General features: G+C 40.5%; 1 protein-coding gene across 5 annotated transcripts in view; it reads right to left on the bottom strand.

Annotated features, from left to right (window-relative positions):
- The window catches only part of LOC124616324 (beta-TrCP), a 116,163-nt gene that overhangs the window by 48,593 nt on the left and 40,720 nt on the right, over nucleotides 1–26,850 (bottom strand). For all 5 annotated transcript variants that reach the window (XM_047144640.1, XM_047144656.1, XM_047144648.1 and 2 more), the window contains exons 2-5: nucleotides 2,672–2,894; nucleotides 2,271–2,457; nucleotides 2,084–2,177; nucleotides 1,822–1,992 (exon numbers count right to left, since the gene is read on the bottom strand). In XM_047144640.1, coding sequence (XP_047000596.1) covers nucleotides 1,822–1,992; nucleotides 2,084–2,177; nucleotides 2,271–2,457; nucleotides 2,672–2,894 — 675 coding nt within the window. The remainder of the gene's footprint in view (nucleotides 1–1,821; nucleotides 1,993–2,083; nucleotides 2,178–2,270; nucleotides 2,458–2,671; nucleotides 2,895–26,850) is intronic.

Genomic DNA, 26,850 nt, shown 5'->3' with positions numbered 1-26,850 from the left:
TAAATGATTTAATCACCGTTTCAGTTTTTGACGAGTCCCATGAACCTTTGGTCCACTCACAAACTTGAAAAATGCAAGGTCTCTTCCTCCTTCCTGACAGTGTACTTTCAATATTTGTAGATTGCATCCATCTGATCCACTCCTCCTTTGTAACTTCCCTAAATGGTCTGTTCAAACTTACATCTATTGCTTGAAGTGGACTAGTTAGCCCTTCTGGAACTTCAGGTAACCTAGTTTTCAATTCATTCAGTCTTATTTTTAACTTCCTCTGTTCTGTGAGAATGAAACTGATCAAATGCTAACACTGTAGACTTCTTCAATGAGGCTCCAGGTCACATAGACCAAATTTTATCCATCCACAAGCTCCTTCCTACTCCATCTATCCATCCAGCCATTATTGTGTACATGGGCTAATACCCTTTTGTCAACCGCTCTATAAAAAGTGGCTTTCTTTCGAAGAAAGAAAGGTGGTGGCAATTTTGTCCCATCAGCATAGCAGGATAAAATGACTGTAGTCTTTTCATGAGCTGAAGTTTTAACAATAATTCTTTTTGTGCTATTGGAATACACAGTTCTGTTAGAAGGCACATCAAACATTAGTGGAGCCTTGTCACTGTTTCCTCTCAGTGAAAGTTCAAACTTTTCTGTTTCTCTCACGTTAATGACAAATCTATGAAATTCATAAATTTCTTCTTCACACTTGGTTGGCATCTTCTGTGATATTTGTGTCTCTGCCCACATACAAAGCTGATGAATCTTCATACAGCTTTAACACACAATGTTTATCCAGGAAAATTGGTGATGCCTTGTTAGTGGATATTGCTTTCACTTTTTGAATGATCATTTTTGCAGAAATTTAAATTCTCATTCACCTGTTCTCTAAAATCCAAGTATTGGGTTCTGCTTCAAGTTTTGGCCATTTAGCAGTGCCACTTCTCGGATTATGTTTATTGCTAGGTTCTTTCTTCAAAAGATTTTCCCGATTCTGCAAAGACCTTATTTTCTTCAGCTGGAGTTGGTCTGAAACACCTCTCTGTAGTCCTGTTCCCACACTCTCCAGCAAATGCTATTGTACAGCAATGGCATTTTTCAGCCACAGTTTGTAAATAAAACCACAATACAGTTATGACCAGTAGAGCTCCAGACTAAGAACAACAATATTTGATGCCTGAACATCCAGTGAACACACTACAACCAAAATGCCCAAAATTCACAAGGAAACTGACAATGAATAGCTTCAAGCCCATTTTGAATAAATGTAGCATATCAACATCTACCTTAACTTGCCACTAGTAAATAAGACGCGCACAGTTTTTGTTCTATTTTCAAAAAGAAAAAAGTATGTCTTATTAGTCAACAAATATGGTAACTACAATTACTGGGACTTCTTTTCACTAGAAAGTTACTTATAGTTCAAATTTTCTACATTAACTCCAACCAATTTTCTCTGTTTTGGAAACTAGTCCTCTTATTGCCAATAGGTTTTATTTATTTCAGGTTTCCTTTTTAATTTTGAATATGGCACTAGTCTCTTTTCACAACAGTGATAATGTTTAATCTTTATGACTATCATGCCACAGGCTCAATGCAGTGTGCTCCTTAACGTATTTGTTGATTACATGAGGCCATCTGACTGACTGCAGCCTTAAGAGGAAGACAACTGAACCCATCATATTGACTATTAGTAAACTTAAATATAAATGCATTAGGCAAGCAGCAGAGGTAAAAAAAATTGCTTGTTGAATTTTAAACTTGAGAATTTCATCAATTACAAGAGATATTGATATCAGATAAAGGAAATCAAATAAAAATGCGTTATACCGATGTGCACTGCAGTGTACTTCTGTCCCATATTTTAATTGTGTTGTCTCTTAGACCAGATACTATCTTGTGGTCATCATACTGCAAACAGTATACACCTTTAGAGTTCTCCGACCTGCAGTTAATTCTCTGCAGGTTATGTCTTCCCATTCTCCAATTGTTTTCTATACTCTGCACAAAACAAAGCCACAGGTAAGTGTCACTGGGTAATTACAGCACATAACAATCTCATGGGCAATGACAAGATCGTACATCTACTCACCTCAATATCCTGAATAATTTTGGGATACAGTGATCGGTAAAATGAGTGATTAGGATGGCTTTCACCAGGCTTGGGCTTGAACAAGTCTTGTATCCTGTAAATACAAAATCAGAAATAAATGAATTATATCAAACTGAACTCTTATTCAATATGCTGAAGAGAGGAAAAAATGTCCTCTCAAACCTACCAGCCTCTCCTTTCAGCCAACCCCCTCCACAGGGAATCTGTTCTTGCCTTCCTTTCAATTAATTTTTTCCACAACATCCCTTCTGAAATAACTCTGTACCATTCTCTACAAACTAATTCAGCAGAGCTCAGTGACTCTGCATCCAGGTAAGACAGTATATTTTCTGCAACATGGTCCAGACCTTTTTCTACCACAGAAAAAGGAAAAGCAATAAGCCCAGTGTAAATTACAACAGAACCAGTTTGAAATTAGAATTACAAAAATGACTTCATACCATATTAGGATCAATACTTACAATAACAACAGTGATATTTTATGCTACAACACACAGACTCAGAAAACAGGAACCCAAACTTCAGAAATTATAACAAATATGTGCAGCAAATAAAACAGTAACATACTTGGTAAAAGTGAAATGAAGTCCCTCTGCAACATGGGTTTCAAATATGTATTTATATGGCCATGCTGATAGTGGCACATGCGTGAGAGCAAGTGCTCCACAAATTCTACTTGATCTTGTTCGCTCCATTTTTCAAACATCTTTAAGCACACTTCTCTTTCAGTCACATACTGTGGTGATGGTTCTTTCTTCCGTGCAGGATCATAGAGTATCGTCATTGGGTACTGAAAAAAAGTGCAAGAAATAATTACTTTTTTCCACAATAAGCAAAGCAGTTGTTGCAAACATCATACAATACAATAACAGCAACAATCTAGTAATTTATTATTTCAAAAGCATGAATGATATCTGCTACTTTTATTTGGCATTTGTAGAAATACTTTTATTTTATAGAAATACTTTTATTTTATAGAAATACTTTTATTTTATAGAAATACTTTTATTTTATAGAAATACTTTTATTTTATAGAAATACTTTTATTTTATAGAAATACTTTTATTTTATAGAAATACTTTTATTTTATAGAAATACTTTTATTTCTTGAAGTTGGTAATGAAAATACCGCTAAACTGAACAAAATGGTACAAGACAAATATAAATGACAGTACAAATATGAAGGTACCGGTTGTGAACCTAACAATATATCAATAATAGATGTGACCATTATTGTTTCTTTGTTCCTGTTCATTTGAAATTCACACAATTCATCAATATGTAGGATTAAGTTTACACAAGACTTCCTTCACATTTTAGACTGAGAACACCTGATATCCATTGTTGGATATCAGTAAACTGAGCTGCCAATAATGAAATGTTTGAAAGGAGGCCATATTTCACAGACATTACATGCCCAACTATTTAAATAAAATCAGAGGTTGTAATCCACATAGCTGCTTGGTGGCATATCACATAAGCATCAATACACACAGCTCGTAAATTGACTCGATTGTAGACATGTTTTCTCCTGTTTATGTTATAATATGTATGAAGCTGTATGATGTTTTACTACTTCTTGTAAATTTAACATTGCACAAACCCACTACATCTTCCAAAGTACAATACATGTTATGACTTACGTATCCCATGTATACATAGTAGGTATGTTTGATTTTGTAAATAATTTTATTTTACTGTCCTGGATGTGATGATAATAATAATATAGTTTCTTATCCAGAGTTATTGTTCTCCCATGTTCATTCATTCATTCCTTTTTACATAGGTGCAGTGTTTCTCAAATGATGCTGTAGTAAATTAAAAAGTTTAAATCCTAACTGGATCATTCCAGCCTCTAATCACACAAATTGTATGATTTCCAGACTTCCAGTTTCAATTTCTCAGAAAGTTGCAATCAAATGTGTGTAAAAAAAGATGGGTGGGGGAAGTGAAGTATGAAGAAACTAAATAACAACTCAGAACAACTTCTCTGCACTCAGCATAAACAATGTGAACATTTGTGCACTCTGATTGGCAGAATTAATGGCCACAGTAAACTGTGGAATAGTGAAAAGACTGCAATGATTAAATTGCAAATACAAGATTAAAAGTATTCACAACATGAATTTTTTTGTAAGATGTAGTCATACAGCAAAAACAAGTAAAAATTTTGGATATAAAAAAATTGTTTTTGCAAGTTAAGAGATGCATTCTTTGTACTACTGTGTAGTTAAGTACAGTCTTCAGTTCTACCAGCCATACAAAGATTTGTTTATAGTGTGAATGCCTCTTCTGGTCTCCCCAGTTATACTTTTACCTAAATTCTGTATGCACCCTTTTGCTGAGTACTGTGTTATGGAAGCCCTAGACAGGTATGCTGCACATCTTTCAGAAGTGCAGTACAAATGAAATCTACAAGATAAAAAAATGTTGGATGAAATGCATTGACCTGAAAGACGAAGCAGCAGCATAAATTTTAACTTTTTTTACATAAAGAAGGTCACTGTCAGATATATTTATAATGTACCACTGATGCAACAGTGGTGTAAGAAAATGATTTACGTAGCAGTCTCCTGTAGTATATTGATTTTTATTCTAAAACAACATAGCAAGAGTAAATTCGCAGATTTCAAGCTGAAGAAAAACTATAATCCTGTACACCGTTCCACACAATATGAGCGGAACATTAACACTTTTCTATTCCTCCATTTTTGGTAAAAAAAGAGATTGTCACTGCATTCCTATGCAAGATATATTTGCTCACTTTTAAAAAAATCCCTTTGATAAAGCATCGGAAAACTGCAATGCTTTAATTATTGCATTGAAGTGCTACAGCATGACTGGCCAAAAATAAGCAAAAACACATTAAATTTGTGTTCAGCTGTAAGTCAGATGCTTGTAAAGGTTAACATTATAATTGCAGCATGGCTTGTGTTACCACTAATAAATATGGACTATTATATAACTAGAATTTATATCATGATCTTGTCTGCAGTACCTTCCAACAATAACTTCACTGTTACGGATAGAGAATGGGTTAGTAAAATGTTGCGAATTTTTTACTAAAAAACGATAAAGTTAAAAATGTGTCATGTATAGTGCAGTTCCTGCCAATTATGTCAACTGGTGGCATCCGTTCATTTTTTTATGTTGATGATTAAAGAACATACTGGCTACTTCCCTATTCTTTTCAGGTGTGAATTATTGTTCTTAAGTTTTGAGCTAAAATCTTGCACATTTAAAATAGCATAGCAAGTTGAAGAATTCAACAGCATAAATTAAGGAGTTCTAGAATGTTGTATCTGAAGTATGTGCCGCATGCATAGCACTGAAATAATTTCAAACTACTTCAAGTGGTTTTTTTTTTTTTTTTTTTTTTTTTTTTTTTCAATCTATGCCTTCCATGAAAGACATTGATATCCTAACTTTTCTAGATGTTAATCTTGAGTAAAAACATTGTCATTACACTATTGCGTGGTGAAGCAATTTTAAAACCACACCAAAATCAGATATATGTAAAGAAGGCGTTTTTCGCAACAGCGTTCCATTATCGCAATGTGTATGTATTGCATAATGATGTCTGCCCAGTTCCAACTCGAGATTGTTACATGACACGGACCCAAAGGGAACATTTCTGCAGTAGTCCTATATAATGCGTTCTCACAGCGTTGTGAGAGTCTTCGCTGCTTGAGAAAGTCCAGTCTCCTTTCCTCTTTAAGAGTCACGCGATTAAACGCCGAGGGAAGCTCCGCTTTCACTTTTCGGCGTCGCTGTTCCACGTCGGCCATTCTCTCTGGCTAGTTTCCGCTGTCGAAGTGCAGCTGGCTGGAAGTTCCAACAACGGATTTCGACAACGTAACAGCTTTTCCGTGTACCCTGGTAAACCTTTGACAGTGAGGTCTCGGAAAAACTAAGAACAGTATCTACCGGATGGTTATAATAAAAAATGCAGCTGCTCACCGAAGTCCAATGTGGCTGTAATTATCGTATGGCAGCGAAAATTTGTAGATATTGTAATGTGTTACTGCGGAACAGATTTAAGCTGGGAAAAATTTGTTCGCTTTTGGCCACCAAGTGGAAACCTGGCGCTGTGAACGAAAAAAAAAAAAAAAAAACCACGTATAGAAATCTTTCCGTACGTAATGGACTAGGAACAGGATGTCGACGGAAGAGGTCAAACAAATTAGAAAGGTATAATGTTGATTTCATTATTAACTGCAGCTGACAGTTTGTTCAGTGTGAGCAGTGGAGACAACATGCTGTACAGCGCCAGATTTCCACCTGATGGCAAAAATTGGAACTAATTTTTTCCAGCGTAAATCTGTTCCGCATTAAAGCATTTGCGTATTTGACACGATTCGCTGCCATACGGTAATTACAGACCACACAGGACCTCCGTGAATAGCTGCACTTTAATTACAACCACCCAGTACGATGTCGCGTTTCGTCTGTATCCCGTCGGTTCCTAAAAGCGACTAGTCTTTTGCTAGAGAAAAATGCTTCATCAATACATTCTGGTTAATATTCAAATAAAACAGTTAGTGCACAATGTAATTGATTATTACTTACTTCGCTCGTCACCAGATCTGTGCTACAGAGCGATGTTTTCAATCCTTCACGTGTTGTTAAGTACACTTCTCGTGAGTCCTTTATCTGATTTCGTCGTTAAATACTCGCATATGACGAGCGAAAGCAGTAATAGTGGTTTAAATTTGCCTCAACCTATTCGCATATTAACTTAAACGGCAGCTACACTCCTGCGTAAATAAAGTTTAGTTCACAGTGCTTAAATGATTACAGCAGTTTATTACAAACCTACATTCCATTCTGGTTTAAGGAGCGTGTTAGCTCCTAGGAAAAAGGTACGTGGAGAGTTCGTAATGCTTTCATGCTTACGATTACCTCTATATATCGTTTCTCAGGTAAGTAACGAAGGCACAATTTTTTCTGTAAAATCTGTCACACCACGGGAAAGAAGAATTGCACTTTTCCCACCCCATATTCATTGCTGTCTGACATTTTAGTGGATATAATTATGGTACAAGGATTAAGTACTTGTGTGCAATATGAAAGACTGCGGAATTTCAGAAACGGCTACAGCACGCTCACTATTATCCAGTTTAATGCGGACCCGAGACGATATGGATCCAAACCACAAATGCACCGAAAAACTTATTTATGCCACTTGCAAAACATGCTATATGCGACGTTTGAAAGTTCACTGTATTACTAGTTACTCGCCGGAAACTGGCAACTTATTTACAAAATTACACTTGTGTGTTCAAATGTGTGTGAATTTCTAAGGGACCAAACTGAGGTCATCGGTTCCTCGTCTTAAAAACTACTTTAACTTATGCTAAGAACAATACATACACCCATGCCTGAGGGGGGACTCGAACCTCCGGCGGGAGGGGCCGTGCAGTCCGTGACATGGCGCCTCAAACCGCTCTCCACTGAGCCCAGCAATTACACTTAAAATACGCTATTTCGCAGCACTTTGTTTAGCGAAACAATTGTCCGAGTTTTTTTCCTTGTGTTCATCATTCCCTACTTTTCCTAATGACTGTTCTTATTTTCCAAAGCGTCAAGACATCGGTATAGTTAAACGAAAATAACACAAATACTACAACAAAACCGAACGGGTAAGCAATCGCTAATGACGAAATAAAACAGCAAAAACCGCATGAAATAACGTACTGAGATTACAGAGAGTTATTTCTTTTCGTATTTCTCGTTTCGCTTCTGTTAGAAAGGAGTCAAGTTCTTCATAAACCGCAAAGTCGGTGGTTGGTAATAATATTCAACATCCCATATAAATTTTAATTTGAGGCCCCACCGGTTGATGTATCCAAAAATATGTGAAGTTTATGTCTTCCACTTCGTCGCAGTCACAACGTGGAGATAGCGCTATGCTTGCGCAGTGTATGTGCTGAGCACAGCAGCAGTGGTTGAATTTCAACCACGCTGCTGCAACTGCAAATTTCAGTGTACACGTCAGTCCATGGTACCACGGTACGGTTGATAGTACTGGTGTTACTTGGACGCATTATTTTCCTTTCGTTACCCGAGAATCTTGCCATTCTTTGTCCCATTCATTCAGAACCCTCTTATAAAGCGGTAATAGATCCTCAGCTGGAATTTAGCCCGTGTTAAGTATAAAGGAAATGCAGTGACATTACAGAAACGAGGAGCCGAAATTGACTTACCATTTGTTTACAGTGAAATTACATTTATAGATGACGTTGAAAGTGATCCCCTGCGACATCAATACACAGCTGTGCACGTCTAAGTATGTTCAGATACAACCGTCGTAAAGTTCTGTATTCTGTCAATTTGTTTCATAGACCTTGCCCTTCAAGTGTCCCCACAGCAAAAATCACATTATGTTAGATCCAGCGAAAGCAGTGACCAAAATATTTCCTGAGAGTTCGTTCCTCAGTGAAGATATATGTACTTGGTCCAGGGATACCTTAGACGGGTGGCATGTTGCCCTTTCTTGCTGGAAGAAGCAGTATTGACTTTCACATTCAGTGAGCTGAGCACAAAATGTATCAAAAATGTCCATATATGCAACCGTGTTGAGAGTGGTGTCGGAAATTATATGTCCTATGGTGCGCATTCCTGTTACATTGCACCAAGCGTCGATTTTCTCATCATGAAGTGGTTGTTGACACACAATATTACTGTTCTCCGTTGCCCAATACCTCGTGTTCCGCGAAATTACGTGGCCAAAAAGATAAAACCATGCTTCATCACTCATGGTATAAAGGAAAGGGTCTCAATGTGGCTTCATATTAAGACTGTTCAATATCGGCTGGCAACTCCTACTTACAAGCGCCTATTGGGCCAATTTACGTGTAGACTTCTGGATTCTGAATAATTTGTCGGCGTATACCTGCAATAGCTTCTAGTGGGGGGAACTGAAGTAATTCTTTGTCTTTTTATATTTTGCATAGATCTGCAGAAGCTCCAACTTTTATACAGACACTGTATTGCTATCGTTGCTGGTAGTCCTTTATCCACGTACCTAACCTGGAAAATTTCGGGAGTTTCCTAAATCGAACCCGTTCTCGCATGCTTCCCCAATTTCAATTCTTTCTTCCATCGAAAAACTCATTTTGCAGACCGCAATGAGAAATTTCGAATGTGACATGAAATAAACTGAAAAGCTGACAGAAGAATGCTAATAATCTGTTATTGTATAAAACTGTTGTAGCTGTTTCATTTGTAAGTCGAAATATTGCATTCGTATTCGAAGCGGAGGCGGGCTATTTTTAACTGCGCCACCCTGTATATCCACGCCACTTTGCTGCTCGAATCTCCCTTCGCAGGTGTCACTAGTTAACCACCCACGGACTTTCCGAAATCTACTTCTTCACGACCAGAAATTTGAATTCTAAACGAAAATATTCGTTCTAATAATAACAATAATTCAGTTTTCCTTCTTTTTTTTTTTCAAAAAATCGCCTAACAATGCCGGATAACTGGGATCTTGCTGTAATTGAATATAATACCAGTTCATGTGTTTTAACTGACTTGGATGAGCACAGCACGGGATAGGAGGCGTGGAAAAGTTCGCACTTGGTTGCTTCCACTGGGTGTTCAGATCCCCCGCGCCATTGCCGAGCGCACAGCCTCCGCGCGCTCATTTTCACTCGAGTAGCAGCCCTCAAAGCGGCCGTCCGGTACAGGGTCGAACGCAAGCGCTGCAGCGAGTGGCGGGCCACGCCCCCTGCAGCCAGCGAGGCCCCGGCCTTCAGCCCAGGCCTGGCCGCTGTCTGCCTCTGCGTTCAAAGTAACTTCGGGGAACAAAGTGCAGAAACAGTGGGAAATTAAATTTCCTGCCTTCATTTACACATCTTCATATACTCTACGACGCACCGAAGATCGGGTAATGTCGAAGTACATCTTTTGGGACTGCCTATCGCGATTTTGTTCTCGAATCAGGTTCTCTTTTTCCTTGGCCCTACACAACAATGGAGTTCACAGCTGGTAAGTTTGTTGCATGCAGTCGGAAACACCATACACTAACGAGTCAAAACATTACGACCACTGCCCACCGCGAGGCTGAATGCCTTCTGGTGGTGCTGCGGGCACGTGATGCAGGAAGGAAAGAATATAAGCGGAACAGAGGCGAGTGTGTAGTCATTATAGCGAATATACAGACGTCAAATTCGGAAATCCACTGATATAAGCGGTTTTGACAAAGGGCACATTATTGTGACGCTGCGACTGGAAACGAGAATCTCGAACGGCGAACACATTTTTAGACCTATTTAGTGTTTGCTAAAGTTATTTAAAAGGCTGTGTAAGCAAGGATAATTGATCATTTTATATCACATAACTTGCCATCAAATGTACAGTTCGGCTTCAGAAGTCGTTTAACAACTGAGCGCTAACTTTTTTTTATTTAACCCGACGTTTTAATTTCGCAGAATGGGCATATGATCAGTGAAACTGAACAGTTCAAATTTCTAGGTGTTCAGATAGTAAACTGTCGTGGAAAGTCCACGTTCAGTATCTTGTTCAAAGACTTAATGCTGCAATTTTTACTATTCGACCGGTATCTGAAGTGAGAGATCGTTCGACATGAAAATTAGCATACTTTGCTCATTTTCATTCGCTTATGTCATATGGTATTATATTTTGGGGTAACTCTTCCCATTCTAAAAGGCTATTCTTGGCTCAGAAGCGGTTTGGGCAATAAGTGGTGTACGTTCGCGAACCTGTTGTCGACCCCTGATCACTAGCCTGGGTATTTTGACATTGGCCTCCCAATATATATATTCTTTACTGTCTTGTCAACAAAATCAGCTTATTTCGAAAAATGAGCAGCTTTCCCTCAGTTAATATTCGGCAGAAATCCGACCTGCATTTGGATCGGACTTCCTTAACTTTTGTGCAGAAAGGTGTGCAGCATATCGCTCATGGGTCACTCCTATTCTGTTGGGGAGGTTCTTGATAAATTAAGCTGATTCTTATTTTATATTGTTGATTGCGTTTACTGAAACTTATGGCTTGACTGTTTTTTGGGTACATAAACATTTTATTTTTATCTGTTATTACTTTTAAGTTGTTATTTTACGTATTGACACGTTCCATGACAGAGATTGCTCCTCAATTTGGTCCTACGGAACTTTACGTGTAAATAAATAAATTTAAGCCTGCTATTGTCGTGAGCACCTATGGAAAGTGGTTTAAGGATGGTGAAACTATTGGGCGTCCAGCATCATCACAGAAAGTGGCGCTCGGAAGATCGTCGGCTGTGTAACTCAGGATAGGCAGAAGTGTTTCGGAGCGCAGGGTTCGAAGACCACTGTTGAACATGGAACTTGTGTTCCCTTTGTGTTCCCGGGCTGACTAGACGACACAGTCAATTAAGATTTCAGTGGGGACATCAATGAACAATCGCATTTTTTTTTTTTTTTGTTACACCAGGACGTTGGTTGTGTCCTTGCACGCCGTCATCCAAGCGAATGGCTGCTCGAAACGTGCACAGTGCCACAGAGAGAGACCCGGTGCGAGCAGAATTATGCTATGGGGTATATCTAGTTGGTCTATATGGGACTTACTGTGGTGCTCTAACACCACGACGGCAATGAAGTATGTGATAATTATTGCGGACCACATGCATCCATTCATGGATGAAGTCTTCTCTGATTGCGATGACATCTTCCATCAAGATAATTCTCCGCGATAAGGCCAGAATCGTGCTGCAGTGGTTTGAGGAGCGTGACAAAGTGATATAGCCAGCATATGCCCTTGATCTGTACCCACTGGAACGCACATCGGGCGCCAGCTGCGTCCCCACGAACCACCGCCCCGTAATTTGCGGGAATTCAGTGACCTGTGATTAGACATCTGGCGTCACATACTTTTGAAAACCTATGAAGGACTTGTAGAAGTCATCCAACCAGAATCGCTGTTTGAAAAGTGTACCAACACATAAGTAAACAAGTGATCATAATGTTTTGGCTCATCGGAGTATATTTCTTTCATTCTCTTCACTGCTGGTGTATCGTTCTTCATAATCTCCCTTTATCTCTATAGCTGAATCCCAACGTCTCGGAAGATCTATTATTCCATGCAGGACATAACTTCTGTTCATGTCGAATGGCTCCAGTAACTGTGGCAGAAAGCTCTCCCACATGATACCAATGCGTAGGTTTTTTCAACTTTGGGAAGTAGAAGTTTGGTGGATTCACATCCGGGCTACTGTAGGGACGATGCAGCAGAACTTCCCATCCGCATTTGCGCGGTTTTTGGGCTACAACATTGCCGATATGCGGGCGAGCATTCTCGTGGAGAATGGGCGCCCCAGCCTCCAGCGACTGCATTGATATTACACTTTTTCCACATGGGACTGTTTACGATTCCTTGGTGATCGTAAGCAAAATCGTCATTTGCTTGAGCTTTGATTGAGCGCGTCGAAATTTTTTTTGAAGCATCTGAAGCTCTCCACTTACTAGACAGTGATTTCGACTCCGATTCAAAGTCTCTAAGCCACGTTTCGCCAATAGCGACAATTCCACACACGAATCCTTGAATTTCAAACCAAAATCGTCGTTTGAGCAAGACTGCAGAAGCCACGAGTTTCTGCTTTTATTCGGCAGTCAAACAGTCTGGGCCTTATCTAGCAGAAATTTTCATATTCTTCAAATCATTTGTCAGTATACGGAATACTGATGATGTGGTAAATTCCTGTGGCTCCAGAGAGTTCCTCACAAGTCGCACTGCGACCTTCAGAGCACCTGCCACAAATTTCACACTTCGTATCCCAATGTGAAACTGTTCTACGGTCCACTGCAAACTCACCACGAATTTCACTTAACACACTGTGGATTTCTGTCAAGTTTTTGTCGCTTGAAGTTTCGATCTTGATGTACGATTTCTGATCTTCAATAGTCGCAGTACCCGAGATTCCTGTAGGGTCCATTTCTACCTCTCGCCAATTTTATGTTATAGTAAAAGGGGGATAAAATTTGTGCTGCTTCTTCGAGCGCCTAACTACATCTGACGCAATTTTCACTGTGTGTGCATCAAACAAGCCAAAAGTACATAAACTGAAGAGCCAAAGAAACTGGTACACCAGCCTAATACCGTGTACGGCCCCGCGAGCACGCAGAAGTGTCGCAACACAAGGCATGGACTACACTAATGTCTGAAGTAGCGCTGGAGAGAACTGACACCATCAATCTTTCAGGGCTGTGCATAAATCCGTGAAAGTACGAGGCGCTGGAGATCTCTTCTGAACAGCACGTTGCAACACATCCCAGATATGCTCAATAATGTTCGTATCTGGAGTGTCTGATTGCCAGCGGAAGTGTTTAAATTCAGAAGAGTATTCCTGGGGCCACTCTGTAGCAATTCTGGACGTTTGGGGCGTCGCATTGTCTTGCTGGAATTGCCCAAATCCGTCTGAATGCACAATGGAAGTCAATGGATGCAGGTGATCACCTGTCAGAGTCGTATCTAGACTTATCAGTGGTGCCATGTCACTCCAACTGCATACACCCCACACCGTTACAGAGTCTCCACCAGCTTGAACAGTCACCTGATGACATGCAAGGTCCTTGCATTCATGAGGTTGTCTCCATATCCTTAAACGTCCATCTGCTCGATACAGTCTGAAATGAGACTCGTCCGACCAGGCAACAAGTTTCCACTCATCAACAGTCCAATGTCGGCGTTGACGGGCCAATGCGAGGCGTAAAGCTTTGTGTCGGGCCGTCATCAAGGGTACACGAGTGGGCCTTCGGCTCCAAAAGCGCATTTCGATGATGTTTCGTTGAATAGTTCGGACGCTGAGACTTACTGATGGCCCAGCATTGAAATCTGCACCAAGGGTTGCTCTTCTGTCACGTCTAACGATTCTCTTCAGTCGTTAGTCCTGTTCTTGCAGTATCTTTTTCCGGCCGCAGCGATATCGGAGATTTGATGTTTTACCGGATTCCTGATATTCACGGTACACTCGTGCAATGGTCGTACGGGAAAATTCCCACTTCATCTTTACCTCTGAGATGGTGTGTCCCATCGCTCGTGCGCCAACTGTAAAACCACATTAAATTCACCTAACTCTTAATAACCTGCCATTGTACCAGTTGTAACCGATCTAACAACTGCGCCAGACACTTTTTGTGTTATATAGGCGTTGCCGATCGCAGTGCTGTATTCTGCCTGTTTACATATATCTGTATTTGAATATGCATATACTTATACCAGTTTCTTCGCTGTTTCAGTGTAAAAAGTCTATGTACGTCATCGATTACAAAAAATATTGTTGAGTACGGCAGACAAGGCACAGCAAAAGACATCACCCCTCTCAAATCCGCACGTTCAATACCTGCAACGTGAATATTCATTTTGACTCAGCAACTCAGTTCGTGTAAATGTATCTGCAGTAACGCTTTTTATATCCAACAGTGAAGACAGGATCTTCACTTTAACTACTGATCTGCCGCACGAAGAGTAACACAAAGAACGTCTGACAGTGAAGAGTGTACAATTGCTGCGACTTCATTCTTTCGAGCAACTCATCCTAATAGCACCCCATCTTAAATCCCGTAAATATTACTAGTGTTCTCCGTTAATCAGAGTCTGTAAACAACAGTACCACGGCATCAAAGGGTACGGCAATCTCTACAGGTGGAGCCGTTTGTCACCAAGACCTCCTTATCTGCCAACGCGGAGACGTCAGAGATCCTACAATGTTTTCTTTTAAAGATACAGGTTCATGCTCTCTTCTTGCATCCGTGGTGACTTTTTTCTAAATCTATAGTGACCAATATGGAAGAGTCAACTGTGCATCCAGAAAATTACTGATGTTCTACAATACCTCTGTGTAAGAAAGCCCCCTCGTACATATACAAAGTTCTGTACGCTGCCTGCTACCCTGTATCCGTTTTTAAGTTTACGGTGCACCAATATTGCTCAAAATTTGTACTGAATTTTTCTTATATTCTTAATTACAAGAATTTTCTCCGGAGTAGCATACTACTATCTGGGGAAATCCACATTATCTTTGGATACAGCAGAAATTCGGCTTGCAAGTAACTGCACATTGTGCTGTAGATAGAAATGTGTAGACTGTGCTCATGAATGCTCGGCTTTGACAAAAAACTGAGATCTGTGCACCGTGACTGTATGAATCCATCTAGTGAACACATTCACCGCGGACGACGCTTCTGTTCAGCGCTTTTAATATAAATTAACAACGAGCCCAGCATGATCCACTGTGTATGACACGATCACTTTCCTGGTCACAACCATTCCTTCAAATAATACTATCGGATCTCGTCGCGTTTAGGAAGAATTACATTATACAAGGTGTCCCATGAAGAATAGCCAGTATTCAGGGATATGACGGGAACTATAATTCGAAGCAAAAATGTCTAGCAAACATGGGCTACAAAAATGCGTATCTCAAGAGCTAGGAGCACTTGTTCAGTAGAGAGAGATTTCACAGTACCGAAGATGAACAACTGCTCATAGCTCTTGAGATACGCTTTTTTGCAGCCCGTGTTTGCTAGACTTTTTGCTTCGAATTATCGTTCCTGTCATATCCATCCCTGAATAATGACTATTCCTCTTGAGACTTCGGTTTTTTTTTTTTTTAATTTTTTCGCGAAACGCAGTATTCGAAAAACAATTAGGGCATAAGAACAAATCCTAATATTACTACAGAAGAGGAAAATTAAGTACGAGGAAAAACGACGTTGCGCTCGGATGGACACGTTTAGTAAAGCAGGTGGTTGTGAAGGGGAACGTTGCTCAATACCGGAGCTTTGCGAACTGACTGCGCCTGGTTCTAGCGCTCACATCGACAAGGACAAAGATCGTGCAATGACCTGTTGACGGCGACGCAATGGTATGATAAAAGAGCTGGCCAATGACAGCGTGATACAGTAGAAATTACTGAAATTTCCTACAGTGCAAATCCACATCCGTATACTCAGATTCAGACAACTCTCCAAAGAAGATAAGTGCAATGTCGTCCACGAGTAAATACAGTCAACGGGCGATCTTGATCGGGACCTCTGACTCACGGCTCATGGAAATAGACGGCAAATTGCAACTCAGCTACGACGAGACGTGGAATATTAGCCCAAAGTGCCCGCAATCTTGTTAGCTGAGGTGGCCTCGACACAGGCAGACGAGTTGTGTACGTCTCATTTGGTATCATAGCATTCGAATCGGGCAATCAAACACCGTGGACGCGTGCATTACTGACTGAAGCTCTGTCTTTCCACACGAGCGTATTTAGTACAGAGTCTGACAGCCAACAAGTTTGTTTAGAAACTGTGTAAAATGTTTATTATTTGGAACATAGCGCAACACCGTTGCTACGAGCTCAGACGGTTTTACTAAAAGAAAAGATGACATTAGCTGTGAACATACAGGCTAGCCCCTCATTGTTCCAGGGATTCTTCAGCAATACGCAGTTCTACTTTGAACAGTGGAGCTACCTCTAACAAAATGTGAAAAGTGATCTTATTGTTGAATGGTGGGTTGTTGGGTTGTTTTGGAGGAAGAGACCAAACAGCGGGGTCATCGGTCTCATCGGGTTAGGGAAGGACGGGGAAGGAAGTCGGCCGTGCCCTTTCATAGGAACCATCCCGGCATTTGCCTGGAGCGATTTAGGGAAATCACGGAAAACCTAAATCCGGATGGCCGGACGCGGGATTGAACCTCGTCCTCCCGAATGAGAGTCCAGCGTGCTAACCACTGCGCCACCTCGCTGGGTGTTGGCAAAATGGCCAAACCAAAAATGTAATATAGCATGACCAAAAAATGTAGTAAAGCATTTATTCATCTTTTGGAATCCTAGTTTCTTGCTTTATTACAATACAGAATTATTTCTATTATCTTTGAAAGTACACATACTATGGTTACAGGCTTTTTCTTCGGCCGCCGAAAGTAGCATTTTTTATTTGCAGTCATGGATCTAGGAAGAACTGTAATACGTATGATTTTCAAATTTACGTAAATAATGGTCTGGTTCTTTTTAATGAATTTTGCGTGTTAAAAATTCATCTTAGTGTGGTATGCCTTTTTAAATTATTTTTGTTTGTGGAAGTGTCAGTTCTTCAAATACAGGTGGGGCTACTTAGAACACGCGTACTTTCGATTCGATTGTGGTTTTTTCTCGCTTTTTAAGGGTTTTGAGTTAATACAGAAATAATACCCGCATTAAGCTCTGGTATTTACATTAAAAAACAGAATTCAGTTGTTCAATTACATTCGCAAGAATAGTGTTTACGGTAATTCGCAACAAATGACTACTGCCCTACCTATATTCTATGGTACATTGGCATTTGCTACCGTTACTTAAAGCTGTTTCCTAATGTAAATACAGGGTGATTCAAAAAGAATACCACAACTTTAGGAATTTAAAACTCTGCAACGACAAAAGGCAGAGCTAAGCACTATCTGTCGGCGAATTAAGGGAGCTATGAAGTTTCATTTAGTTGCACATTTGTTCGCCATTTCAGCCAATAAAGTTTTTGGTCCCTTTTTCTTCGAAGGTGCTACTGTAACTGGACTACAGTATCTGGAGATGTTAGGGAATTGGCTGTTACCTCAGCTCGAACAAGAAGCACAACAATTCATATTTCAGCATGATGGAGCGCCACCACATTGGCACTTATCTGTCCGTAACTACCTGAACGTCAACTACCCGAGGCGATGGATCGGCCGCCAGGCAGCCCGTGACAGAGCACTTCATCACTGGCCTCCAAGAAGCCCTGATCTTACCCCCTGCGAATTTTTCTTATGGGGGTATGTTAAGGATATGGTGTTTCGGCCACCTCTCCCAGCCACCATTGATGATTTGAAACCAGAAATAACAGCAGCTATCCAAACTGTTACGCCTGATATGCTACAGAGAGTGTGGAACTAGTTGGAGTATCGGGTTGATATTGCTCGTGTGTCTGGAGGGGGCCATATTGAACATCTCTGAACTTGTTTTTGAGTGAAAAAAAACCTTTTTAAATACTCTTTGTAATGATGTATAACAGAAGGTTATATTATATTTCTTTCATTAAATACACATTTTTAAAGTTGTGGTATTCTTTTTGAATCACCCTGTATACAACTTTGGATACTTACAGTGTTTCCATTCGTTGTGTCCCTACAATTGTTAGATCTCTTTTAAACTATCACTGAAAACTTTGCAGATTCGCCCAGAAAAAATTCCTTAGCACCGACAAATCGTCAGATTTTTTCCCTATATGATTATGTTTCAGACAAGCCCCAAAACTCCAATGAACCTAAAGTAGTACCCCATATAATGCGAACAACAAAGCTTTAAATGCTTGCAACAAAGATTCGCCAATGGAGATCTAGCTGGATCGCAGTTTTCATTTTCTTCTTAAAGATTATAAAAATACCAAAGACTCGTTATCTGAAAGCACACCTATGGTCCAAATTTATTTAATATAGATGAACACAAAAATTATATTTAAAAAATGTTTAAAAGCAGTCTGCGTAGTGCTTGGTCACACATTTTATTTGTTAACAGAAATTAGGCTACTCCTCCTCAACAATTTGATCGATACAAAATTCCCAGCTATGTAAACAAGAATTACTAACTGCCAACAAAAATACATTTGACTAAGTTGTCTCACGTAATGGGTGTTCTGTGAAGTTTTGAGATTGCAGCTCACATGAATATGGCTGAATGGTTGTCAGCTTAAATACTGTTGCAAAATGTCGACGCCATCCGACAGCATGCCCGAAACATCATGGAACAACATACAGTATTTCAGTATACTATTCTGTATCTAAAGGTATATTCCTGCATTATAACAAGAGTTGCGAATTAGCATCTCCTGTTTATATAAATCTGTAAAATCTCATCCCGCTTCCCAATGCTGTGACCTAAGGCTATAATCAAAGTCAACATCTTACTAACTGCAGCAGGTAAACAAATGACGTCTGAGAAGAAACTAAAAACTTTTAAAACAAGACCCAGACATTGGATAATTTAAAACTACTGTTTTTAGTTCTGTATTGCCACCAGGAGTGGCGTCTTCGGTAACATGTTAAGAAACGTCTGTCGCAGCTTCACCAGAGCCCCGTCGGCCGCCTGTTTCAAGGCGTTGCCCATCTCTCACGAACTTGGACGTGGGGTTGGTCTTTGAGAGACACAAAGACATGGTGATAATAGTGACCAGACAAGTGAAATGGCTGTGTCTGCAAGTGCAGATTTTCGATGTGTGTGAGTACAAGCATTTATAGCGCGCATCGCTGTTTAGGTTTTAGGACAGACTGAGTTGGTATGATTATTAGTAGACTACACCAATACTCGGGAGCACGAACTCAAAGCTCCGTCACCCCCAACCAGATTTTACGCGGTTTCCCTAAACCACTTAAGACAAATACTAGGGTGGTTCCTTTGAAAAAGGCACGGTCGATATGCTTCCCTTGTCTCCCTCAATCCGAGCTTATGCTCCGTCTCTTACGACCTCGCCATCGACGGGATGATAAATCCTAAATCTTCCTTTTTTCTTAGTTTTTAGAAATAGAAGATTCGAAAGTAGCAAGCACTAGCCGTTGGTTGAGAGCTTAGTTTGACAATGCTACACTGCCGATGTAGAATTATCTAAAACATGGAATGGTTAAAAAAAAGTGCAACAAATGTGAAGAAGATAACGCAACTATTTGCAATCAAAACGCTGATCGCACTCTCTGACTATGCCCACTACATTTTGCTGTACCGTGTGTATGATGATAGGGCTTAAGTTTCTAACCCCTTCAAACTTCGTAGGGAGATCAACAGTTGTGCCTATTGAACTGATAGTTTGCTTCCCCTAGAGCACGTAAACTTGTTAAGCTGCTGGTAAGTGAATAAAATTTGAATTCTTGCCCCGAGCAACTTCAGGTAATTTAGCAGAGACTATATTTGTCTGAATGTCAACACCGTCTTTACTAATCTGCGAACAAATTCACACGCAACTGGCAATATACACCTGCTGCGAACTTACATTAAGGTCTCACACTACCAATAACAGTATTTTATTGAAGCTGTAGAAGGCTACGTCTAAAAACCATTTAGCGGTACGTAGTAGACCACAAATCCACATGTCCGTAGTTGAATCACCATTTGCTATTACGACGTTGTTCTAACTATGTCTTACTTTCAGCAGTGGTTTGTACGTGACAAATATCAAGATGCACCGTTGTCCGGATTCTCTGATTACGTATCAAATTCCCTTACCGAGTGTTAAGAGTTTTAAGAGCTAAGAAAGGCAGAAGTGCACCACAACCACCACCCCCAGTACAGGCCGTGTCTAGCACCACGATGCACAAACCAACTTACTAGTTTACGACACTTCTTTTTAACTCTTCCTGATTGATGCACAATGACCATCTTCTAAAGTCCTTGAAACCTTTGATTATGCCGGAGTCCTCATAGAAAATCTTAAATATTTTCTTTCCTCCTGAGCCTTTACGCTGTTTTTAGCGGTTTGCAAGCCTTACTACGTCACGGGGCTATTAAAGCTGGCCACCTGCACAATCGGATGGAAATTTATGTGGCAAAAGAACAGCGAGCGGAATTCCTTACTGAATTCATGATATTGTAGATTATGCCCATGAAAGTAAAAGCAGACCTCTCACGGAACTTCATCTTACAATCTTCTACCATTTTCTTTAAATGATGAAAACTTCGGATATCGTTATCTAAATCTTTCGGGCATATTAAATCATATGCATTAGTAATCTTGGGTTCGAATCTCAGTGAGCATGTACTGTCACGAAATTTCGTAAGAGTACTCCGCTACAGAGCGAAAAATTCGTATTGAACCCAGCTGACTGGCCGTATTACTGGCGCTAGGACATTCCGTTCCGCTCATCAACTGATGAACAGTGAAAAGATAAGGAGATTTTCCGACAAACTTGTACCAGAAGTAGTTTTCACCATCATTCACACTAATGCATAATCATTAAGTGCTGAAAACAAGAATTTTACGGAAACTTAACATCATTAACAATGAACATTATTTACGTGTGCAACCTACAAGGTTCTACGCAGTCCCATACCCAGACGAAGTTGTGAAATAACAGGTTTAGGATGTTTAACACAGGCGACGTTTCCTCCCAAGTCTTACGCAATGAGTAGCAATTAAAGCCTAGCTTTTAAAGCGGAAGAGGTTTCTCAGAGGTTTCACGACGAAGCTGTCCGTCGCGCACAACCTTACCGACACTTGTAATTGCGGCAACAAGGAGTCAGGGGATGTTAATCATTCAGTCGAACATGCAGGAAAGTGAGTAACTATGTGCAGAAACCGAAGGAAAACTCTAAACGTCCTTCACAGTGAGGATATCTATAGACATCTAATTTTCAAAAAAGTTGTCCAACCCGTAGTTTGATTTGAACACCACAGTGCTTTACTAACTATCGTTCTGTTGCCATTGCCTTACTTCGATCTTTGAATTGACTTATCCAGCCGGTTATATGGGCCTTACCACGGAGCAACTCTGCATTTCACATTAATAAACATTGCCAGACGTGAAAGAAGTGGTAAGTGACAGATAAAAATCCAAGATTGATCGGGGATGGAACTCTATACCTATGAGATTCATACTATGGAACTTTACCATTAAGCCTCTGAGTCAATCTTCTATAAATGACCATCTCAATTTGGGAAAGTAATTTACAAATAAGAGTATAAATTTTGTTCCTAACTTTGGACTAAAGTCTGCGTGCGTCATTTTCTTGGAGACTGCTTTGACATTACAACTGTTGTAAAGCACAGAGCCCCATGTTTAAAAAATGTTCGTAGTCTTCATAATTTTAAAGTGACTGTGTACTTTGATATGCATTTCACATGAATGTTAAAATCATTTAACTGCGACGTGACTGCACTCTAAGACGGTGTCGAATGAAGTACAAACTGAAGACAGGTAGGTAATCTGACATATCAATGCACCTTACTCAGGTGAGTTGTCAGATATCCGTCCGTTAATCTACGTTAACGACTATTCTACTCCCCAACATTTCGACTACATAATCTGCCACATGATGCAAATAATGGTCAAAATACGTGTTAGCAGCTTTGAGACCACAAAAGTTGGGTTAAGCAGTACTACGTTCTTTTAAGCATGCTTAGATACCAACGGCTTCAACACACAATTGTTCTCCAGTTCATTAACTGGGAGAACTTATTGACACACACTGAACCAGAGGTGGGAAAGTGACGCGAAGAATAATAAAGAAAAACGAACCGACCCGTACTTTTGTCGAACCAATAGTTTTCAAAATTGTTACGTTCACACACAAACACAAGCCCTAAATATGGGTTTATCTCAAATGGTTCAAATGGCTCTGAGCACTACGCGACTTAACTTCGGAGGTCATCAGTCGCCTAGAACTTAGAACTAATTAAACCTAACTAACCTAAGTACATCACACACATCCATGCACGAGTCAGGATTCGAACCTGCGACCGTAGCGGTCGCTCGGCTCCAGATTGCAGCGCCTAGAACCGCACGGCCACTCCGGCCGGCTATGGGTTGGAGGCGTAGAAAGTTAAATGGATTTTTCCACTACAAGCACATCTATTTTTTTGTTGTCAAACAGAAGACTGATATAACACTAGAAAATCAGTTTGAGGTATCTTTGAAAGCTCTAGAAGAAAGTGCTCTGATGTTACGAAAACCTGAATTCTTAGCGGGGCGCACCGTCTCTTATGTGGCTTTAAACAGACCTCTTCCTCGAATTCTGATGTATTCAACCTGTGTGCCACGGCGCCTTGGTGCACCATGAACGACCGCCTGGGACGCCATGGATTTATTTCTCAGTTAGTGGCATAGAAGACAGTTGTGGGAAATTTCATTTCTGGCGTCAATTTGTGTGGCGTCGGAGAAATTCCACTTTAAATGTTATCCAGCCTGTGTAAGAAGTCAACTTCGTAGCTAAACTATCATAACCTCTTAGCTGAACTATCGCGCGTTACACTTAGCGCCAGAAGTGTTTTCAACCAGTTTTTATTATATAGTTATGAAGCTGATAAAGGCGATAAACTATGGAAAAGTTTTCACATTTGTCAAGCGGAAGTAGAACAGGAGAACTTTCTGAGGGTAACAAGGAAAGTGGTAATGAAGATAGGAAACTCTAGTGTAAGAAAATGATAGCTACTTAGATTTTGGTTTGCACTGTTGTAGAACAATGAGAGCGTCCACAAAGTGTTCTGTGTTTGAAAGTATTTTCTGTTGGATGTATACTACCTAGGAAATTAAAGCGTCATTTAGAAAGTGATCATAATAATGACATGGTCAACGAAATGAAATACTTTCTAGGAAACTGGATCAAACCAAAGAAAAAAGCTTTCTAAGTAGGAGAAAATATATAATACATCACTTCTAGCGTCGTATGTTATAGCTTACTGAGAAGCGAAACGTAAGGAAGCCCACAAGATTGAAGAACAACTAAATCTACCGTGTGCTATTGACGTGGTGTCGATGATGTTAGGCGAGTCCATGGCGAAACAGACTTTGCCATTTCCCCTGTCTGACAAAATTAGTCGTCGAAGAGTCTGGAGAGGATCTTCATGAACAAACTACAGAAAAAAATTAGAGGACGGGATTTTGGTTTGCAGCTTGATGCGATCATTGATAGCAATAGAGATGCTCATTTTATTTGCTGTATGCGATTTGTTGATGAAAAATGATGGAAGACCATTTTTGAAAGGAAACAAATGCAGGTACGTCAGGCAAAGATTTGTTCGAAATAGTGGACAACTTCATAATCAAATTAAATGGGTCCATTGTGCTGATGTGTGTACTGATAAAACTCCATGTTGGAGCGTTACTGTGGTCTACAAGCACTTATCCGGGGCGAAACTCCTGACATTATGTGGACCCAATGCGTTATCTACAAAGAAGCGATCGCTTCGCAACATTTGGTTGTTTATCTAAATGAAGTACAGCAAATTGTCAAATAAGGCGAAATTTAATAAAATTCGTCCTCAGGAGGCTCGATTTTTAGACAAATGTTTCACGACACGAGTGCTGTACAAACATCTCTTATTTTATAGCAGCACTCGTTGGCATTCCAGGGGAAGTATATTATCGCGTCTTTGAACTTAAGTGAGAAGCCTGCTCTCACCTGGATGAAGAAAATCTTATCAGTGCTTGGTGCTTTCTGGACGTAATTTTTATTGAAGGTCGCATATTTGTGTGATATCTGAGAATTAAAACTCGCCGAATAAGGCACTGCAGGGAAGTGAAACTTATTTCATTCAGCTTATTGACAAAGTTTCGGCCTTCAAAAAAGAATCTGCTTCTTTTGGAGAGGAAAATGAATGACGGAGGAGGAACGGACTACTTTCCATGTTACCACGCATTTTACACACGACAATGAGATAGGCCTTACTGCAGATACTACTTCTATAACTGAAGGACTTTTCTGAACTTCATGTTCATTTTGAAAAATGCTTTCCTGAAAACTGTGATAGGCTTCAGAAGGTCCAAAATCCCTTCAGTAATGATTCTCCTTCATAGTTCATTACAGCAGATGAGAAATATATGATGGAACTTCCATCACATTCTTCGCTACAAGTGAACACATTCTTCGCTACAAGTGAAATTTTCATCAGCGACACTGCCAACATTTTGGTATTCAGTAAGGAAGAGAGTTTCCAAGCTTGAGCAAGAAAGCATTCAAAGTACTGATTCAGCTGAGATGCTGGACATGAGAATTGCCGATTATACAAGTAGGATTTTAATCAACTCTCATTCCTTACAATGTCAAAAGTAGGCGAAGTTGAACACTTAATTGAAATTAATTCCATAGATATATGTATAACTAGTCTCGCAATGGACGTAAAACGTGTTGTATTGAAGCCGCTTCACAGTAAACGTTCAAGTGACACAAATCTCAACGCAAGATTCTCACATACGTAAAAGTAAAACTCAAAAGGCCAGCAGCAATCAAGGGTATGTTATCGTTTTGGCCCAGGAAGCGTGTTATGACTGTATCGAAATCAGTTTGTGCTTAGTAACCCAAGTCTCGCCGTTATTTTCTACTGTCTTCTCAATGCCAATTGCGCATATTGTGTGTTCTCATTTCACTGTTCTCTCGAGTACGGTAATTTGCTTTCGACAACAGATGACAAGATTTATTTTTTTATCACGCCAAATTTAGAAGACTGCCATACTCCATCAAAATATCCACAGAAAAATTACATTTTGCACAAATTTTTGTGCCTAGAAACATCTTCAGTCTTCATCTCAATATGCTTACACCATTATGATAATATAACAAGATCTAACTTGATTCGCCCTACGCTATCTACAACAAAACAAAGGAATCGAGCAGATCGCACTTTCACGTTCGTAAGTCTCCGGCACAAAAAAATGGGAAAATAACTGAAGTTGCACAACACTGTATGTAAGCACTCTCGCAGTCACGACACTCGCGTGGTTTACCTGTATTGCGCTGCCAACACACGCGTGAGCTATATTCGTTGCCGAACGAAACGGCGGGACTCCCGAGGGCTGTCGGCGTTCGCAGAAGCTAGCCGCAGGCCACGACACGCCTGGGCTGATCTGGACTAGGTGGGAGTGGGGAAATGACGAAAGCTGGCGCGAGCGCGGTTTCGTGTCTGATTTTCTCCGTGACGCGGGAGCAGCGAGCGGGTCTCGCCAGTGCGCCGCTTGCGACACTGGCGCTAGCGGCGTGACGGAGAGGCAGCGTGCAGACCCTCGACCCCCACCACGCCATCCCTAGCCTCCCCTCCTACAGCGAGGAGACGGCCAAGATGAGGCAGCCCGGCTCATGACTCACCCACCAGCAGTGACCGGCACAGCTCACCGCCCGCCCGAGTGGGAGGCTATGCACCTGTCGCCCGACACGTACTGTTCAGGAGTAGCGAGGGTCCACGTCTCCGTCTCTCCCGCTGAGATATATCACACTTTATATACGACTTTTGCTTTAGCTTTAATCTACACTTCCAGACGGTATTATATACTGTGACTTCAAAGTTAGCATTGCAAAGTGTTAAGCCCTTTTACACGAACGAAGCGACTGTCTCAATCGAGTACTCTTGGCAAGGGAATCTACCGCAGCGGGAACCTACCGCAGCGGCCTTCGCTTTTTATTCATGTGCTGAATCTCGCCTGTCTCGAATTTTCGAGTACACGTCAGCACCGATACTGCTCGTGTTGTGTGGACTGTCTCCCGCAATAGTAACAGTTTACTATCGAACAAAGCAATATTCGTAGTGGACGTTCTCGACGAAGGTCGTATGGTAAATTCTCTACGCTGCTGAGAAAAGAATAGGGAGAGCGTCGTCCAAACACTTCAAAACATGTATTTTTATTTGCTCGAAAAAATTTGTACTCTGCAACACATTGAACTATTTATAAGGCAATAAATGGTGCCTTTTTACTTAATCCTTTGCAACTTCTTTTTTCTAAGTGTCAAATAACAGCAAATCAATTTTCATTAAAAACGTTTGCCTATTTATAGATTTATGCTGTGTGTGCGCTTTTTTGTCCAGGTGTTGTAGAACCTAAATACTGCTCCCTGGTGTTAGAATACTAGTAGAAAAGAAAGAAGTCCTCCTCCAAACTTTGGAATATGTGTCGAAGTCTTAGGAAGACACAAAAGCACACACAAAATCCATTACTGTAATATGAGTGAACTCAGTAAGAATAGGTTAACTTCCACCGTCAGAAGACGATGCTACTTTGCAGACTGCATGAGCAGAAACGGGGGACGAACTGAGGATTCTTATATGTAC

The sequence above is a fragment of the Schistocerca americana genome, chromosome 1 (assembly GCF_021461395.2).
Source record: "Schistocerca americana isolate TAMUIC-IGC-003095 chromosome 1, iqSchAmer2.1, whole genome shotgun sequence".
Classification (NCBI taxonomy): domain Eukaryota; kingdom Metazoa; phylum Arthropoda; class Insecta; order Orthoptera; family Acrididae; genus Schistocerca; species Schistocerca americana.
Note: the sequence above shows the minus strand (reverse complement) of the source record. Positions and strands in the feature narration are given on the sequence as shown.